Genomic DNA, 20621 nt, shown 5'->3' on the forward strand with positions numbered 1-20621 from the left:
TCACCTCCACGAGTGCACACACAGGCTGAGCTGGCATCCATCAGGGTTCAGAGCCGTACATCTTGTCGGCTAGAATTTGTGTCATCTGTCTTCTCTTGATTGCAGGAAACTTCCTTTCTGCTTTAGCAAGCTGGCGGCTAACATACCTTGACATGTGCCAAGGTGCGCGGAGGGATAGGGGGAAGGTACATTCTGACCTGACTCATTATAGAGGGCTTCTGGTTTTTGTTTTTTTTTTTCTTTTTATCCATTCAGGATCTGATCTAAGTATTAACTTTACCAGTGACATATCACTAGTGCCTGTCTTTTTTTTTTTTTTTTTTTTTGGGTCCGGTCGTGGGGCCTGAACTCTGGGCCTGGGCGCTGTCCCTCAGCTCTTCAGCTCAAGGCTAGCACTCTACCACTTGAGCCACAGTGCCACTTCTGGCTTTTTTCTTTTTGCTTATGTGGTGCTGAGGAATTGAACCCAGGGCCTCATGCATGCAAGGCAAGCGTTCTACCACTGAGCCACCTTCCCAGCCCCCAAATTCCAAGTTTTTATTTTTGAGATGAAAATTTTTTTATTGTGAAAATACCGTATAGGGGGGTTACAATTACATGGGCAAGATAATGAGTACATTTCTTATCAAGCATTGTTGCCTCTTCTTTTGTTTCCCCTTCCCATCCCTTCAAATTCCAAGTTTTAATCAGTGGTAACGTTAAAATGATTGAGAACCATGGCCATAGGACAAACTTTATAATTTGATTTTTAAAAAAGGCTAAAAGAATTTAAAACATTACATTGAGTACAAGTTCCCCTCCTCCATGGGAGGAGAAGTGTCTGTTTGAATGACTAAGTTAGGGTGACTTTCATTTCTGATGTTTTACTTCTTACATTTTCTACAGTGGACATATTCTGTATGTAATGAAAAAGAGCAATATTCTTATCTATTCATGTACTGTTAAGTATACGAATAGATATGAACGTTAAGTTGAGGTTATAAAATACTCTTTCCCTCAAGCCAGGGAAGAGGTGAAAAAAATGTACCAGGAGTAAATAGTTGGTCAAAATGTCACTGTAGACATTTATACTGGAGAAGCCAGGCTGGGGAAGGACGGCTGGCCTAAAACCACGGGGCCTGAGTCCTGGCTTCGGCCTGGCCTCTAATTCAGCCTCTTCCCTAGTGCCATCATTTCTGCAGCTGGAAAGTACGCTGGTGGGAGGTGACGTTCTCATTGATTTATTTCAGCTCTGTCCTTTGGTCAGTGGTTCTTCATTTTTTGCTCCCAAAGAAGGGGAGCTGTTTAGGGTAATAGTTAAAAATGAAGACTAATGCCAGGTGTCAATGGCTCACACATATAATCCTACCTATTCAAGAGGTTGAGATCTCAGGATTGAGGTTCAAAGCCAGCTTGGAGAAAAAAGTTCACTAGACTTGAATTAAGCAGCAAAAGACTAGACTGGAGGCATGGTTCAAGTGGTAGAGTACCAACTGTGAGCAAAAATGCCAAGCAAGAGTGTGAAAGCCCTGAATTTAAGCCATGGTACCAAAATGTACAGTCTCTCTTTCCCTCCCTCCCTCCCTCCCTCCCTCCCTCCCTCCCTCCCTCTCTCTCTCTCTCTCTCTTTCTCTCTCTCTCTCTCACACACACACACACTGAACTGAACTCTGTGGTCTTGGGCAAATTAATTAACTTTTCCCAGTTTTCTTACTTGCAAAGTACCTACAGCCTCTATTTTGTGGGTATGTGTATTAGTTTCTAGAGCTGCTGTAACAAAGCACCACCAACTAGGAGCCTTAAACAACATAAATGTGTCACCCATACCCAATCAAGGTGTGGGCAGGGCTGATTCTGTCTGAGGGCTGGGAGGGAGGGAGGCTCTGACTTTTGGTGATTTGTTCCCATAGCTGGTGTTCCCTAGTGGATTGAAGCATCACCCCTCCCTCTGCCTTCATTCAGTCTCCAAATATCCCCTCTTCATGAGGATTTCATCTTAACCTGGTCCAGTATAACCTCAACTTAACCAATTACATCTTCAATGACCTGGTTTCCAAATATAGTCACATTCTTACACTCTGTAGATTAGGACTTCAACACAGGAATTTGGGGGACACATCTTGGCCCGTAGATGGGGTTACTGTAAGGATTAAATGAGATGGTACCATCTGGATCTTAGCGTGGTGCCCAACATACAGTCAGTGCCCTAGCTGCCAGCCTTCCTGACATCATAGCATCAGTTATTCCAATGATTGCTATCATGACTACCTTGTCTCCAGCACCTCTGGCCGCATCCTCTTTGTTCATTTCAAGGGCCCAGCAGTGTCACACCCAGTGCTTCTGTAGAAGTACTCATAGGTGACTCACTCCCCCAAACTCTGGGGGTGTGTGTGTGTGCGTGTGTGCATGTTAGTCCTGGGGCTTGAACTCAGGGCTTGGACACTGTCTCTGAGCTTTTGTGCTTAAGGCTAGCACTCTACCACTTGAGACATAGCTCCACTTCCAACTTTTTGGTGGTTAATCAGATATTAGAGTCTCATAGACTTCCCTGCCTGCACAGGTTTCAAACAGCAGTACTCAGATCTCAGCCTCCTGAGTAGCTAGGACTATAGACATGAGCCACTGGTGCCCTGAAAAAAAACGAAACTAGCTTTTTTTCCTCTTGCCTGGAAGAAGTCGAATTTGCAATCTGGGGAGGGCCAGGCATCAACTCCAGCAAATTGCTGACACACATTAATTTGATCTGTGACAGCAGAGGAGGAGGTTTTTCCGTGCTGTGCATTGTCTGCAGTCAGTTGTGATCCTGCTGGAGTGAACGAGGAAGAGTAGGCCCAGCAACGCCCAGGAGCACAAGCTTATGAGCCGTCTGCATTTAGAATGAGAAGTACTGGGCTGTCTTTCCAAACCGAGCTTACCATTAATGCACTGGGGACCTCGACACAGCAGCTTTCACTCTCGGTGCTACGATTACCCAACTCATTCAGTCAAGTAATCATTTCACAGACTAAGAGGCAGGACCTATTGAACCACCAGGGGCACAGGGATAACTATAGTGGCACTGTCCAGTGCAATGTGACAGAGAGACACACAAAAAGTCCAGGGCAGAGCAAGAACCACAATGCCTTGCGCCACCGACCTGGGGTTAGCCATCCTGGCCCGGTGCGGGTCACCTGGTTGTTCTCTGATCATGTTCTTGAGAGGCTGACCCTTACCTTTTACCCCTCCTGCCTGGCCCTCCCCTATTTTACCAGAGGAGGTGGGAGTGCTGGGAATACTCATTGAAATGTTTGAATCCTTAGAAGCATGGGCTTGAGTCAGATAGAAGAGAAGCCTTAGATAAACTTTCCTTACTTCCTGAGGTTCCTGGGCAATCATTCATCTGGCTGAGTCGTTAGTACTGGGGATTGAACCCAGGGCTTCATACTTGCTAGGCAAAGACTCTACCACTTCAGCTATATCCCCAACTCTTGTTTTGGTTTTGTTTTTGAGACAGGAGTCTTGCTCACTTTGCCCAAGCTGGGCTTGAGCTCAAGACTGTTGTGCCTCCACTTTTCTAGGGCTGGGAGGATGGGCGTATGCTATTGTGTCTGGCCTGGCTCATTTTCATTAATCTATGACAGTCATTAGTTATTTCAACCATTCATTCATTAAACCAATATTTATCAGGCACCTACTATGTCCTAGGTGCCTGGTCTTAAGCCTTGAAGATGGGATAGATAATAAAAGAGACAGTAAATCAACAAAAAATGTGGTTTGTCAAAGTGACTAATTTGGAGAGAAATGAGGGGGTAGGGCCGTGAGCCAATGAGAGGCAGGAGTTGCTATTACATAGTGTGTCAGGAAAGGCCTTAATGAGAGGGTGACAGGAGGGCAGAGACAAGAAGTGGGGAGAGAAGAGGGAGCAGGCTGATGCTGCTCATGGGCAGGTGCATTCTGGGGTAGATCTGAGCATCACATGTGTAAGGTTCCTGGAGGATTGCCTGGAGTGTGGTAAGAGCTGGTTCACAGGCAGCTGTAGCTTCAGGTAAGCATTGTGCTGAGGAAGGAAGGTAGTATGGATTGTGAACCCCTTCTGAAAACAGGGCAGTCCTGCCTTGAATTTGATTAGTACCACAGTGTTGATTTACTGCCAGCAATTACTGCTCAAAAACTTCCTGCCAGTGTGAAGTCACAGAGGGCCCATTGACAACTTCCCTTTCCCCTCAGGCCTGGGGTTCAAGTCCCAGAAAGAGGCTGATGGGAAAGATGAGAGACTGGAGGAGGGAAAGAATGGGCTCATGGGCTCGTCTGCTGCCCCCAAACCAAGGTAAGAGCCTCACTGCTGCAACACACATGCGCTCATACAGATACATAATCAAACACATGTGCGCACACAGGAGATTGCATAACTCGGGTGCATTACTGACCTCATCACAGTAAGAATTTGGGAATCACTATTAGCATATCTGAGAACTCCAAGTCCAACAGGAATGTTGTCAGTTCTGATTAGTTATTGGCTTGAAAATGGCTCGTTAGCGTACAGCGCCCGGAAGGCACTGGTGTGGAAGAGTGTGATTGGATTTCTCAATCATGTGTGGATTCTGTCTCACCAAGGTGACTGGAGGTTAGCAGCAATCCCCGAGGTGTGAAGTGCTCAAAGTGGAGAAATGAGATACTGGTTCACTGGAGGGGAAATGTGTGTGTGTGGGGGGGGGGGGAGGGCTCTCCTGAGCTGGTTACTACAGGCAGGGGACAGGTGACATGTCAGACAGAGCCTGGGCACGCCTTTCCTGGAGTGCAGAGGACCAGTTGTGCATGCAACACAAATACAATAATTAGGTGCTAGTACACATTTCCTCTTGAAAACACTTCGATCTCCCATAGAAACACCTGAGTGTGTCAGGGTGTTCCTCCTGCTCCACCCAGAACATGTTCAAGTGATTCATGGGCTAAGGACCTGCTGTCAGGAAAGAGGGAAAAGGAAGCCACTGCCCATAAGTGGTTTCAGATGAACCTGGCTTCAGGGACCCCCTTCACAGGGTCCCCCCACCTCAGTCATTCCTGCCTCTGATGAGGTATTGGGGTGGAGCTCCTAGGAATCTTAGCTCTCCTAAGGCCATGTTTAGGGAAGGCTGCAGGTATAAGCCAATAGAGCACACTTGCAGCATGTGGGGGATGGGCAAATCCTGCCAGCCACCTAAAAGGGATCCCAGGAGATCTGGGTGGGGGGCCCACAGCACCTGGGGCAATTAGCATGTTGTTGAGTGGTGGAGTCAGGAGGCTGGAAGCTGAGTGGCATTGAGTTAGATAGGAGGCAGGTCTGTGATCAGATTCTTACCACTGCTCAGATAATTCATCCCCTTGGAGTGAGGAGCCAGCAGGGTGAGGGCTCAACAGTGTGCTTGCTGATAGGCAGACTTCACATAGTTCTGCTTTGACATGGACAACTCCAGCCTTAATGCAAGTTAAGAGACTGGTTTATTATTGTGAGGATTAAATGAGATCAGATGTGTAAAACAGACAAGTGCCTAGTAAGCAGGTGTCCAGTGACTATTTACTACAACTCGGTTTTGACAATTGCCTGATTGAACCCACATGAATCCTGACCTTTGCAAAAGCACCATCCTAAAAGCAGTCCTCATATATGATGCTGATACCGAGCGCTAAGCACTATTGCCATTTGGAAGTAGGATGTATTTCCTTTCTCTCTGCTGATGAGGAAACTGCGGTACAGAACAGCAAACAAGTCCACCAAAATCACAGAAATCTTAGGCTTCTTTCTGCTTGTCTTTTCAAATTGGCAATTCCTGTTGCAGCTTACTATGATGGCTGTGCCCTGAATGGTTTATTTTGTGCACCTCTGAGGTGGGCTGGTTAGCCAGGGAATGAAGGAAGAGAGACCAAATTGTCTTGTTGGTTCCTACATTACATGTGTGTATGGGAGCAATTCCACTGGGACTACCTAAGTCTGGGGTGTAGTGGGGACAAGTGGAGGTGTAGAGGAAGTTCTGGAAGGGTTTGCTGTTAGTCCTTGGTGATTACCAAGGCTCTTGAGGAGGGACCTCAGAATGGGAGAAGGTGATAGGCTTTGGGAGACCAGCCAGAGTTCACCTGGAGAAACCCTGTTTTTGAGGAGATCAGATACAACAGGCCTAGGCAGAGCTTTAGACAAGTTCTTGAGTGACCATCTTGAGCAGACAGAGCAGAAATGGGCAGATCACAATGGCCCACGTAGGGAATGGAGCCATAGCTGATGGAACCATCAGCCCCCGAAGATGACAAGTCCTGGAGTGGCTGAGTTCTTTCCACTTCTGATGGAGTTCTTGAGTTCTGTTTCCTGACTCACTCAAATTTGTCTTTTAAAAACACATCACTGGGCTAATGGAAGGTGTCAAACACAAGACACAAAGGTGTGGTTGTGGGGAAGTTTGAGGTTTAGCTTCTTCTGCCTTGGAAAAAAGAAAACTAGACTCCATGTGATCAGAGAAGAGGGAGAGAAAGAGCCCAGCTCCCAAAGGTGATGGCCAGCTACTTCTCTCCATTCAAGTGTGTGTAAAGTCCTCTGAATAAAAAATAACCATGCAACTTCAGGATCACATCAGGCCCAGCCACAGAGAGAAGAGCACGAATGTCATTTTCCTCACTGGCTTTCTCTAGCTATCCACATCCTTCCTTCCTTCTTTCCTCTCCTCCCCTCCCACTGCCTGGAACTGGCACTAGAGATTGAGCTCAGGACCTCACACTTACTAAAGCCAGCACTCTGCTGCTTGACCCTTTCAGTTTTTTTTTTGTCAGTTGTAGGGCTTGAACCTGCATCCTGGGTGCTTTTCCTGAGATTTTTTTTTCCCCTCAAGGCTAGTCTTCCACCACTTTGAGCCACAGTGCTACTTCTGGTTTTCTAGGGGTTAAATGGAGATAAGAGTCTCACCTACTTTCTTGCCTGGGATGGCTATGAACCATGATCCTCAGATCTCAGCCTCCTGAGTAGTTAGGATTACAAGCGTGAGCCACTAGTGCCTGGCTGGTCTTTTGTTTTTGAAGACATAGTCTGGCTAATTTTGCCCGGGCTGGCTTCAAACAGGCTCTCCACCTATCTTACCTCCTGAGTAACTGGGATTACAGGTGTGTGTCACCATACCCAGGGAGGTTTTCTTTTGAGATAATGGTGGTGTTTAAGTCTCAGTGGAGATAATTTTATACAATTATGTAAAAATGTTAAAGGATGCTCTAGCCAGGCCTGGATTCCTCTCTGCCATCAAAAAAGCAAACATATCAGCATCCTCTGCAAGTACACCTGTTGGCCTCTGAGCAGGAGACAAAAGCCACAGAGGAGAGGCTTTAGCTAGGGTAGCCATACCCGACAGACGTTGCACTGAGAGGTCCAGCAGCTGGATGAGAAGCAGGCAGAAGATGAAAGAAGCTTCTGTTGTTTAGACAAACTTATGGGCCACCCCCTTTCCAAGTTGTGAATGGTTCATATTGAGTCCACCCACTGGGAGTGAGGGGCAATCGCCAGAAACAGCTTAGCCAGAATGAAGCCCTCACCTCAAATGCTAGTCACCAGGAATGTCTCTCCATGTCCCTACGGCCATGGCCCCATGTCTGGTGTGCACATATCTGGTAAACCATTCTATGGGGTGCATTAGTAAGAGGGTGAAGTGTGATCTTATTAATTTAGCCTTTTATGGGACACCACAAACAAAACAGGATGACTTTGGACTCAGAAGGCCAAAGAGCCTACTGTGGGTACCGCCCTGGTAGCTTAGTCTGATATACCCTGAGCATTTGTCTACCATTTGTGACTAAGGGCAACACCTTTGTTTTTAGAGCCTGGAACTGGGAAAGAATGAAATCACCCCACCTGGAAAAAATATATATATACTAGACATTGGTTTTCATCTGAGTGCTTAGCAAAATGTCTCCAGAAATGTTTTGAAGGGTTGTGATCTCCAATTCGCAGAGCATGTTAGGCCCTGCAATGTACAGAGGGGTTGAAAGCCAGAAGTCTGCAGTCTCAGCCCAGCACATGGCACAGAGTACAGACCACAGGGTGGCACCTGCCAACCATGCATACTTTAACTTTGCTGAGATTCAGCAAAGTGAAGGACAGTCTCTTGGGTGCTTTTCCCTAAATAAACCATTGTCTCTTCCTCCCCTCCCCCCAACAGAGCTTGCATACTGCCCACCAATTCTTCATCCATCTACTTGTCCATTATCCCTGGTGGAAGGTTCGACTGTGTGTGTGTGTGTGTTCCAAAATAATTCTCCAGGTTGTTACCTGAGAATCATGCAGATGGCTTGCTGGAAGGCCAGTGAACGAGAAGTTCTGGGTGATATCAGTGAATGAATTTTCAGAAACCTTCCCGGGAGGGTCTCAGTATCCAGACTCTCAGGAATCATGGCCCCCAGTGAGCTGAGCCTGGGTCCCAGTTCCTTATCACTTTCACCAAATGGGTCCTGGGAGTGCACCGAGCCTTTGGGACCTCAGTAGCCACTTCTCGGCTGAATCTCCTGGCTGGAGATTGGCAGAGGGGGGTTCTTGATGCAGAAGCTTCCTGGAATTTCCAGGGCTGAATGGGACCCTAGGGCTGAATGTGCCGGGCCAAGCATTCAGGGGTCATGTAGATGGGCCACCCAGGCCTTCCCACCCAGGGCAGCTCCAAAGAACTTAAAGCAGAGGCGGACCTCCAACTTGGGGTGCATGGAAGAAAGACATTTCTTCATCAACATGCCAACCAGAAGGCAGGCCTAGCTCCCAGCAGAGAGCACTGAATCAATTGGAATTGAATCACGGATATAATTAATTTAATGTGTTTAAATGATTTTCCGTATAGTAAATGTGCTGAATGAGGGTGACCCGGAATGCAGCGTCTGCCTGAGAGGAGAAAAATGGAGACCATGTGTGCCTGATAATGAAAACCTTCAGAAAAAAAAGGAAAATGTTTCCATTTATTTCTTCTTCTCTCTCTCTTATTGATGGCTAGATTTGGACTTCTGTGGTTTCCTTGGACCACAGGGGCACTTTTGCCAGATATCACGTGTGTGTGTGTGTGTGTGTGTGTGTGTGTGTGTGTGTGTGTGTGTGTGTGTGTGAGAGAGAGAGAGAGGAAAGAGAGAGAAAGAGAGAGAGAAAGAGAGAGAGAAGGAGGAGGAGGAGGAGTAGGATGAAGAGGAGGAGAAGGAAGAAAAACAAGACTAAGAAACTTCAAAACCTTTCTCAATGAAAGGCAGGCCTGAAGAGGACATGGCATAGAGATGGAAGAGGCATGCCCAGTCTGGCTCCTAACATCAGGGTTCTGATGAGACAAAGTGTCTCATCTAGTGACTTCAAGTCACCTCCCTTGTCTGGACCTCACAAAGGCTTTGAAGCTGGGGATCTTCAAGCCTGCTCTTCACTGAATCACAAAACAGGAGCAGGTGTCAAGGAATTTCCCATTCAAAACCATCTCCCAAGCCTTGGAGAGCATTTTAGATAGTCCTGCTTATCAAGTATTTGGCTTGGTTGGAAGGGAGAGCTTACAAATGGTTATGAACCATCTCCTGGGAAATAGCACCATGTAACTAGACAAAATGTTGCATCTGGGGCTTTAGAGGGGTACAAAGACTTCCTCGATTCTCTATACATTCACTGTTCATCCACCTCAGCTTCGGATTCCAAATCAGATGCAAAGCACAAAATAAGTGTGCCATGTTTAAAACAGCCCAACACCATCATGGCTCCACCCTGAGTCCCAGCCTGTGAAAAAGTGCAGGGAGGAGGGAAGGAAGAACCTGGGACATGGTGCCGGGTCCTGTGCCCTGCCTTCATAGCCAGGCAGCAGTGAGAGGGGCTGCAGAGAGAGGGGCAGAACAGCTAAGGCTCTGCGCTCCTCTGCTAATGGAGCAGTTCCTCTTTTACCCGGCTTATATACTAGGCTCCCTATGGGATTTTATAACAAGAGGTTCTGAGGATAAAAGCCTTTTTTTTTTTAACTATAGCCTGACGAAAGCTGTTAAGTTTCCGCCCTGAATCTAGGCTGTGCTATAAAGATGCACTGGGTCAACAGCTATACAAAGTTTTTGCTTCTGAGAGGTGGGAATGGAGTCCTGGGGTGCTCAGATCCCTCTAACCAGGGATTTGGGAAAAATCCTGTGTGTGTGTGTGTGTGTGTGTGTGTGTGTGTGTGTGTGTGTGTGAGTGTGTGTGTGTGTGTGTGTGTGTGTGTGTCTGTGCGCGCGTGCTGGCACTGGAGCTTAGAATTCAGACCCTCACACTCTCATTTGGCTTTTACCAAAGGCTAGTGCTCCACCAGTTGAGCCACAGCTCTACTTCTAGCCTTTTGCTTGCTAATTGTAGATAAGAGACAGATTTTCCTGCCTGGGCTGGCCTAAAGCTATAATCCTCAGATCTCAGCCTCCTGAGTAGCTAGGATTACAGACTGAGACAACAGTGCCTGGATAAGAGAAGTTTCCTCCCTCCCTCCTTCCCTCCCTCCCTCCTTCCCTCCCTCCCTCCCTTCCTCAAATCTCAAAGCCTCTCTGTCACCTACAGAAATGGTTTTCAAATTCTGCTGTGCATTACAATCACCTAGAAGGTCTGTGAAGGACCTAGGTTTCTGAATCCCACCCCAGAGATCGAGAGAATGTGAGCCTGAAACTCTACATTTTTATCAAGCTCCCAGGTGCTGCTGACCGTGCTTCAAGAACAGTTGGCCTATAAGATCAAGGCCAGCATCCCGAGACCGTCCCTCCAAAGTGGTCCAACTTAGCCTACCAGCCTTATCATTCAGATTCCCAGAGCATTGGCCCAGGTAATTATCCTCTCGCCTGCCCCACATACACCATGCCCCATCTGGTACAAAGCTAGACCTTCCTTCTACCATCTTGCTCCTTCCCATTGCTCAAGGTACAGCTCACATGCCCCTTCTTCCAAGAAGCCTTCCAAGACTTCACCGGAGATCACAGAAATCCCTCCTGCTAGGGCTTTCTGACTCCTGCTAGATACTTTTAAGGTCTCAGTCCAGATCTCACTCTGATATTGGGACCACGGGCCCCAAGACAGGAAGCCCTTCTTCTCTGGGCATCTATATAACTCTGTACAGGCTCAGCACCTGCTTAGTCCCTGCCCACCATAACAGCAGCAAGTCTCTGTACAAGCATCCAGGCATTAAAAAAACACACCAATCAGCTCCTCTTATCTACTCCTTGAAACAGTCCACGATGGATCCATTCTCTAAACAGCTCTGAGAACAGATGGCAGCACTTTTGCCCATCCAATCCATGCAGACAGATTTCCTCTATGTGCTGCAAAACCTCACCAGGAAACATAAATGAAGACCACTCCCATGCTCAGCAAGAAGTTACAGTCATGGGAGGTGCAGCAGTGACTGCAGACCGAGGTCCCCGTCCCAGCTCTGCCTCTGATTAGCTATGGTACTCAGCACTTGAGCTCCAGTCTCTTCCTCCTTAAGGGAGATAACAATAGCATCTTCTTTCCATGGGTGGCAAAAGGGCAAGGACCCATTATGAACAGTGCTTGAGTTTCCTGGGTGCTTAGCATTGGGCATACATTATTGATCTATATAAAGTGCTTAGTGTAGTAGTACTCAAGAACCATTAGCTATGCTAGTGTTCCTAACTTCCATGCAAGACATAGTTGTTTTTATTCTTCTTCCCTTCTTATGTTGGTCTTGAGGTTTAAACTCAGGGCCTAGGTACTGTCATTTAGTGTTTTGTTTTGTTTTTTTCTCAAGGCTAGTACTCTACTGCTTGAGCTACGGCTCCATTTCTGGGGTTAATTGGAGATAAGAGTCTCACAGACTTTCTTGCCCAGGCAGGCTTTGAACTGTGATCCTCAGATCTCCTTAGTAGCTAGGATTATAAGTGTGAATCACTGGCGCCTGGCTAAGACATGTATTATTATCTCCACTTCCCGATGAGAAAATTGAGGCTCAGAGCAATGAGCTTGCACAATAAAATATTAGCCACTTGAACGGTGCAATGGCTGATCTTTATAGCTCCCTTAGGATGCAGTCTTATCCTTATTTTCATGTGAATGAAAACTGTGTAGTTCAAAGAAGGTAACTTGTGAGTGAAGGCTCAGGATTTGAGCCTGATCTTGCACCCCAGGGGAAAGTGCGCCTGCCAGGGTATAGACTACTCTCTATACCCTTCTTATCTGTGACTTCTGGGGAAGCGTTTTCCCCTCCTATCACCGGCCCTGCAATCCCATGACACTCCCTCCCCAAATTTCAATGATCTCAGAGAACAGGTTGCCCACCAAGTATATAACACCCCCTCTTCTTGCCCTGCATGGTACCAAAGGGCACTAAGGAGAACAGAGAGCCCAAGGGGTGGACTGACCGTGACCCCGAAGAAGTTGGTCTCGTTCATGGCGTTGAGGATGATCTGGCCCAGCTTGTGGTCTGTGTAGTTGAAGTCCTGGATGCGCTGGTGGCGGCTGCTGGCATGCAGCGTCTCCATAGCCCTCTGCAGGGTCTTGGCGATGACCCAGATGCCGTCGTAGGCGTACCCATGGAACTTGCTGGGCCCCACGCCAGAGCGCTTGTTGTTGTATTCCCTCTCGTACTGCTGTGGAGTCTGCAAAAGCAAGTGGTGGGGGTGGGCACCAAGTTACATCAGGGGCATTGGGCACACGGGCTCTTCAGTGTCCACTGTGTGCCCTCATGATGCTGAGCCTTGGATCCTCCTCCTCTCCCTTCTCCCTTCACGCCCTCCACTCCCTCTTTTCCTTCCTCCTTCCCTCCCTCCCTTTTCTTCCTTCCTTCCTTTCTTCCTTCCTTCCTTCCTTCCTTTCTTCCTTCCTCCCTCCCTCCTTCCTTGCTTCCTTTCTCCCTCCTTCCCATCCTTCCTTCTCCTTCCTTCCTTCCTTCCTTCCTCCCTCCTTCCCTCCTTCCTTGCTTCCTTCCTTCCTTGCTTCCTTCCTCCCTCCTTCCCATCCTTCCTTCTCCTTCCTTCCTTCCTTCCTTCCTTCCATCCTTCCTTCCTTCCTTCCTCTCTCCTTCTCTCCCTCCCTTTCCCCCTCTCTCCTCCTCTCTTGCTTGCTTGCTTGTTTTGTGCTGTTCCTGGGGCTTCAACTCAGTGCCTGGATGCTGTCCCTGAACTTTTTTTTTTGCTCAAGGTTAGCACCCTACCACTTCAGCCACAGCTCTACTTCCAGCTTTTTGGTGGATAACCAGAGATAAGAATGTCACAAACTTTCCTGTCTGGGCTGACTTTCAAACTGTGATCCTCAGATCTCAGCCTACTGAGTAGCTGACTGGTGTAAGCCACCAGTGCTGGGCCCTTTCCTCTTAATGCTGCAACAACTCAGAAGGTAGGTGTCAGGGCTATTCCCATGTTACAGATGAAAAGACTGGACTAGGGCACAGAACTAGTGAACATGGCTGAGACAGAACCGTCTACGGTACATTACTCAGCAAAGGCAGTAATGCACCTTGTCTAGGCCTCCCCCCTCCTCGTATTTGCAGGGCCAAAGGCTATAGCACTCATGGAGGCTCACACACCTTATGTCTAAACATTTAAGCTATACCCAGGTCATCAAGTGTTCAGTACCAAGGATGTGAAAGACCCAGTTTGAATTCAGAACTGTGGGGCTACTCAGCATTTCAGGCCAGACATTGCCTACTGGGAGCCTGCCTTCTCTAATCCTCTTCCCTTCCCACCCCCCAACAGCTCCAGCCTCTAACCTCAATGATCTGTGGACCCCCAGAGGCAGAGACTGCCCTCAAGAACTGGAGTTGACCCAGGCAAAAGATCCACCCCTGTGCATAGGGAGAGAACACAGGGAATAGTCTAGAAGGCTCCAAGCATGCTGTCCCCCAGGCCTGGTAGAGTCTGAGGCCTATGGGGCGTAGGCCAGGTTCTCTTAGAACATGAACTCTAAGTGTTCATCCCAGCTGCCCAAATGTATAGGCCTCCTGTATCTCCTCCTCTTCTCTTTCACAACACAATTGGGTCTGGGCATAGCTCAATATTTAAAAAAGAAGAATAATGGGTTTTTGTTTGTTTGTTTTTTGCTAGTCGTGGGGTTTGAACTCTGTTGCCTAGACACTGTCCCTCAGCTCTTCAGCTCAAGGCGAGCACACTACCACTAGCCACAGCCCTACTTCCAGTTTTCTGGTAGTTTATTGGAGATAAGAGTCTCAAGGACTTTCCCGCCCAGGCTGGCTTTGAACCATGATCCTCAGATCTCAGTCTCCTGAGTAGCTAGAATTATAGGCATGAGCCACCAGCACCCAGCAAATAAATAGTGTTTTTCTTTTACTGAGCTGAATTTCACAAAAGATTTCATAGGTGACATTCACATTTTGATTGTGGCCATGAAGTACTGAAACTGCCTTTTTGATGCCACCTGGGGATCCACAGCTCTCTGCCCCTCTGGGCCTTTTCTCAAATCACTCTGACCTCCTTGGCCAGCAAAGTCATCAGAGGCCACCGCTTCATCTCTGGAAAAGCCCTCCTTGGGGGCAAATCACACAGAGAAATCACTGATTCCATCCTTGTCTGTGTATACTGGGAAAGGCCCTTAGAATTGGTTAGCCAGGCCTCCTGGGTATACAGCCTGAGGGAGGTCCAGAGACTTACACAAAGCCACAGAGCTTATGTGTGCATGCATGGTCAGATGACCCCCCATCCCACCTCATCTGAATCTTCCTTCTTTGATGCTGAGGTCATCACTGTACTTGGGAAGCCAACCCAAATTGTTTTTGACATCTAGTAGTCAGGGAAGGGAGTTGATGTGTCATCAAAAGCAAGGCCTTTAAGCTGGCTGCCAGAGGCTCACACCTATAATCCTAGCTACTTAGGAGACTGAGGCCTGAGGATCACAGTTCAAAGCCTACTTGGGAAAAGTCCCCATGAAACTTTTATCACCAATTGACCACTGAAAGTGAAGCTGTGGTTGAAAGTGGTAGAGCACTAGCCTTGAGCAAAGGAGCTCAGGGACAGAGCCACAGTGCTCAGGCTCTGAGTTCAAGACCATACAACCAGAATAAAAAGCAAGGGTTTTGGGTGGGTGGGGCCTACCATGACAAGAAGCAGGGACTCTTGTGGGGTCACCCACACAGGTGGTACATCTGCCTGTCCAGACATGAGCCTGTCCCAGCCGCAGGGCTTCCTACTTTGCTAGGCGGGCATGCAACCATGTAACCATGTGAGCCACACACCCAGCTCTTTTGTGCTTCATTTGTGTTTTAGATAAGGTCTTCCCCCTCCCTCCCCCCCCCCCCCCCCGCTTTTCTCCCCCCTCCCCCACCCTGGCCCCTGGCGCGGCCCAGCCTAGAATTCAAGCCTCCTATCTATTCCTCCCACATAGCTGGGACTACAGGTGAGTCCCAGCACACCTGATTTATTTGTTAAGATGGGAATCTAACAGTGTGCCTGGCCTGTCCTCAAACCATGATCCTCCTGATCTCTATCTCCCGTTTCTGGGATTAAGGTGTGAGTCACTGCACCTGGCATTGTTCTTTCTCGTCTCAGGTCCTGTTTGGGAAGCTCAGGCTTTCTCTCAGCTCACAGTTTCCCTTGGAAGCGCAGCGTCTCCAGCCATCACGGCTGTGTCTCTCATGGAAAACACACAGCAGTGTGTCCCTGGGGTTCCTCTAGAAGCCAGCCTGCTTCTCTGCCAGCACAGCTAGTCTATCTGAGCCACCCAGTTAGTCACACACTGCTGCCCACCATAAAGGCTCAGTGTTTGTCCAGGAAGGCAGGCTTTGAAGTGTTGTCATCATTTGTGGCCATTTCCAGTCCTCCTGGGATCATGCAGGGGTCCAGAATGAGGTGTGCTGTCTTCCTTAAACCTCTTGGTCCTTCATTCCATCAAGTTTGCTTGCACCCCAGGGCTTTTGCTCTGGTTGTATGCTGTATCCAGAAACGTCTCCAGCTCTGTGCCTCCTGAAGCTGAACCCCAGCTCTCTCTCTTCTGTCTTTACTTAGGATTGTGTGTCCATCCACCCCTCCCTCACACTCCACTAGTGTTAGGCTCCATATGTGTTCTAATTGCTGACCTGTCTTGTCTTCAAACCAGACATACCTGCTCAGGCCCCCCCTCCGTTTTATTGCTTGGTTGTGGGGCTTGAACTGTGCTGTTCCTGTCTTCAGCTCAAGGTGAGCACTCTACCACTTAAGCCCCAGTGCCACTTCTGGTTTTCTGGTGGTTTATTGGAGTCTCACAGACTGGCTTTGAACTGTGATCCTCAGATCTCAGCCTCCTGAGTAGCTAGGATTATAGGCATGAATCACCAGCACCTGACTACTCAGGCCCTTTGTACACCTCTATTTTTCCATCTCTAAAATTCAGGAAAATACCTGTTCATATACTACAGGGCCAAAGAATTCACTCCAGATAGAAATAAAGGTACAATTCCACTGTGAATGAAAGTACTCCCTGCCCTGTGTCTTTGGCAATAGGAATTTTCATTTTAAAAATCATTGTCAGTTTGCTAAAATAAAAAAAGAAGAAAAATAGTCTCTTATTTTCAATTTTCCTATCTCTGATTGATAGCGTGAGAGTGAGCTAATTTCACATACTGACCAATAGTTCTTTATTTTTTGGGTAGTTTCTTCTTCTCATCACATTGCTATGGTGATAGTTATATCTTTTAAAGGTTTGTTCTGGTGACTTGTTATTTTCCATCTTTTATTACTTGGCTGTGTTTTCTTTGGTTTCAAATGTGATTTCTGGTTGTGAATTTAGATGTTTCTTAAGTATTTAAAAGTTACTTTGGAGTACATCTCTCTGATTCATCTCTCTAAGTATAGGATGATGAGGCCTTTTGATTTCTTCTGTCCTACTAGATTGCTCGTAGGAGTAGTCTCCTAGGTAAACGAAGGCATCCAAGGGTGATGGTATATGTGTTAGTCAGATTCCTATCACTATAACCAGATGCCTGAGACAACCAACTTACAAAGAAGAAAGTGTGTTTCGGGCTCACATTTTTGAGGTTCAGTCCAGGTTAGGTTGGCCCCATTGTTTTGACCATGGTGAGGCAGAGCAACACGGCAGGGAAGATGTGGAGAAAACCCACTCATATCACCAGAAAAGGAGCAAAGAGAAAGAAGCAGCCAGGGGTCCCACAATCCCCTTTTATTTTTTTTTTTTTGAGGCAAATTCTCTCTATGGAGTCGAGATTGGCCTGGAAATCATGATCTTACTATTTCAGTCTCTTGCATGCTTTTATTACAGGTATATGCCACCATGCCTAGTTTTCAGATGATATTTCTAGACATTTCTCCAACCAGAATGTGGTTCTGGATCATCCTTCAAGGCTTTTATTTAAAGTAGGAGATCTGGACCTGAGGTGGACACTCCTAGATATAGTCTCACCAGGAGGTAACTGAGTTTGTTTGTTTGTTGGTCATGAGGCTTGAACTCAGGACCTGGGCCTGTACCTGAGCTCTTTTGCTCAAGGCTAGCAGTCTACCACTTTGAGCCACAGCTCCACTTCCAGTTTTCAAGTGGTTAATTGGAGATAAGAGTCTCACAGCCTTTCCTGCCTAGCTGGCTTTGAACTGCAATCCTCAGATTTCAGCCTCTTGAGTAGTTAGGATTACCAGTGTGAGCCACTAGTGCTGGGCTAAGATTTTTTTTTTTATTACCTCCTAGGAACATTTTGTGTGTGTGCACATGTGTGTGTGTGTACACATGAGTGTGCATGTATATGTGTGTGATGATGTTTGTGTGCATGTACATATGTGTGTATGTATGTGGGCAGTAAGAAGACCAAGACCATATAGTTTATTTGCATCGGTCCCTGGGCCAATTGAAGCCTCTGTCTACTTTTTACACTACCACTTGCAGATGTACATCTTTTCTATCTTATAAAGCAGTTTTCCCCCAGAGACAGAAGTGGAAGTAGGGCTGGGAACACTGAAGTATGGCTGTTGGCCATGTTTCTGTGGGAGAGTCCTTGGACACAGGTATGGCTAAGCTGAAAAATGACTTCTTTCCTGAAGTTTTTGCAACCAGGCCCTTATTTTATTCCAGGCCCTTCACCACTGTTTCTAGCATTGTGGGACCATGAAGAAGCACTCTCCATTATAGGTGAAGAAGGAGTAGTTGTCCCTAACACAGGCCTCCAATTATACAGGTCAGGCAGCATTCTCTATTTGTAAAGCTGCCATTGACTGCTTATCAGTGGCTCATCCTCCGAGGTCAAGTTTATTGTCAGGTGCTAGAAGTTTCTGAGAAGACAATGGTCTAGACAGATTGTTCCCCTTACCAACAGTTGTGCTCTGGAATAGTTTTGAACTGCAGTTGTTGGAACTTGGAATACATTTCCTACAGAAACTAGAGTATAGTTTGCCAGGTTAGCTCACACAAGCTTGCTAATCCCACAGTGTTGTGGGACTACTGTTCCAACAGAACCAAGCTGGGCCAGGGAGAAGCACAGAAGGAGGGAATTTGAGGAGATGCACCCTTCCCCCATCTCCAGCATCCTACTCCCTGCTCCCCTCAAACAGGCAGCATCCTGTCTGGTACCCCTGTGGGAGGTGTGATTCCAGAGCCTGGTTTGGAGAACTGCTGGATCCTCTCAGCAGAGACTTCCAGGTGTTTGTGGCATCCCTCCTCTTCTAGCTGAGCATTCCACCCCTGAATGCCTGCTGCTCCTATGACCCTTGTTCCTTGGTGGAGACATTTATGGCCCTGTAACTCATGTTCAGCCTGTTATATCTTCCTGTGGGGCCACATGCCACATGGCTTCTCCCTTCAAAGAGCTGAGGAGAGGGATGCATTCACCCCTCCCAAGGGACAGTCTCTCCCTACTAAGCTAAATCATCTTGGCTCACATTTCCACTAGGACACTGATGAAATGGCTTATGCCAGGCAAAAGCTTCCACCAAGGACACTTAGGAAAGCAGAATACAATAGAAAAGACATCAGAAAGCAACCAGGGCCGTCAGGATTGAAGAATCGAGAAAGAGAATTGGTTTGAGATGGACATAACATTTATGCTGAGTGCTTGTTGGTTTGTTAAACAGGGAGGTTTGTTGCAGACACAGGAAGTACTGGGCCAGGGCTTTTAGCAGTCCCTCGCTGGGAATATCATGGCTGCAGTGCAGGATCACCAAGACAGCAAGATGTGCAGGGCTAAGGATCCAGAAGACATGGAACCACAAGAGAGGAAGTCCAGCATCCTAAATGGCTCTGCCATGCTAGATATTGACAACTAAATTGAACAAAGCAAGGGGCTTAGAAACCAAGCAAAGTGAGAAGGAAACAAATAGATTGGTTAGAGCCTCAGGACTAGGAAGATAAAAATTGGATTCTAGAGCCAGTAAACACCCCAGGGTTTCCAGGAAGAACATTGAAGGACCAAAAACTAGGAATCAGAGCAAATCAGAATAGTCTGTGCCTTTTAAACACCCCAAACTGAACCCACATTTAAGAACGTTCTCTAGAGAAAAGTAACACCACACAGATGTTTTAATAAAAGAGAGAAGAAAGGAAGAACAAAAGAAAAAATAGAAAGAAAACCAGAGTTGATCCACAAGTCTTGAAGTCCTTGACATAATGAACTTTGAACACAGCAAGGTGCCCATGTTAAAGGAAAGAGATGGAAAGCTACAGAAACTCTCCAGAGAACAGAAAGCTACAAAATGAATAAGAGAAAATAAAGTGGAAATTCTAAAGATGAAAAAATACAACTACTGAAGAATAATTCACAGGTGAGACAGACAGTGTTTTAGGACCACCAGAAAGTAGCTTAGAGAACAGGCGTTACTTAGTGGTAAATATTCAGACTGAAGGAAGCACAAGGAAGAAAACTGATAGAAAGTAGGACACAAGCACCAGATAAACATAGAGTTAGAAATGTATCACATCTAGGAAGATAAGCAAAGGGACATTATTCTAGAATTTCCTCCAACACACATCAATCCACAGCTTCATGAGGTTCTATAAAGCTTGGCAAACTCCAGCCAAGACAAACACAAAAATCTCACTTGACCATAGCACATAAAACTGTTGAAGACCAAAACAGTTAAAAAATAAATAAAAACTTTGAAAGGTGCAATATGTCTGACAGCTGACTTCTTAGGAACAATGGAAGCCCAAGGACAATGGGACAGTATTTTACAGTTACGAAAGAGGAAATAGACAAGCTAGAGCTGCTCCTTAGCTACTAAGGGAAGAAAGCCAGGGTTGGGGAGGGGAAGGAGAAGATTGTAGTCAGGAACTCATGGTATATAACACAAAATTAAGGAAAGTAAGGAAGGGGTGGGTCAAAGGGGGATGAGATGATAAGGGGGTGACACTGATCAAAATGAATTGTTTTCATAAACTGCTTTGCTAAATGGTACCTCCTTTGTACAACTACTTAAATATAATGAAAATGAGGAAAATTTCAATCATCCAGAAGCGAAGATAACTTGTATCCAGTAGACTCGCAGTGAAAAAAGGACTCAGAGGAATACTTCAGGCAGAAAGATAATGATCCTCAACAGAGCAGAAACACAGGGAGGAAAGGGAGGTAATAGAAGGGGTTCATCTGAGAGACCAGGGCCAAGATACCCAAACAAATCTTACAGAGGGAAAACAGAGATTAAGGATTTATACTACCAGGTATTGGTTTCATAAAATTGCTGTGATCAGGACAATGTGGTATTGGTTAAAAGACAAAGAGAAAGGAAAGATAATTGAAGGCCCACAGATTATCCACACT

At 46.8% G+C, this 20621-nt stretch overlaps 1 protein-coding gene across 1 annotated transcript in view; it reads right to left on the reverse strand.

Annotated features, from left to right (window-relative positions):
- The window catches only part of Gabbr2 (gamma-aminobutyric acid type B receptor subunit 2), a 332778-nt gene that overhangs the window by 107610 nt on the left and 204547 nt on the right, over positions 1 to 20621 (reverse strand). Inside the window, exon 7 of the mRNA XM_042697162.1 lies at positions 12301 to 12537. Coding sequence (XP_042553096.1) covers positions 12301 to 12537 — 237 coding nt within the window. The remainder of the gene's footprint in view (positions 1 to 12300; positions 12538 to 20621) is intronic.

This window comes from Dipodomys spectabilis, unplaced genomic scaffold, assembly GCF_019054845.1.
Source record: "Dipodomys spectabilis isolate Male_0828 unplaced genomic scaffold, ASM1905484v1 ptg000006l, whole genome shotgun sequence".
NCBI lineage: Eukaryota > Metazoa > Chordata > Mammalia > Rodentia > Heteromyidae > Dipodomys > Dipodomys spectabilis.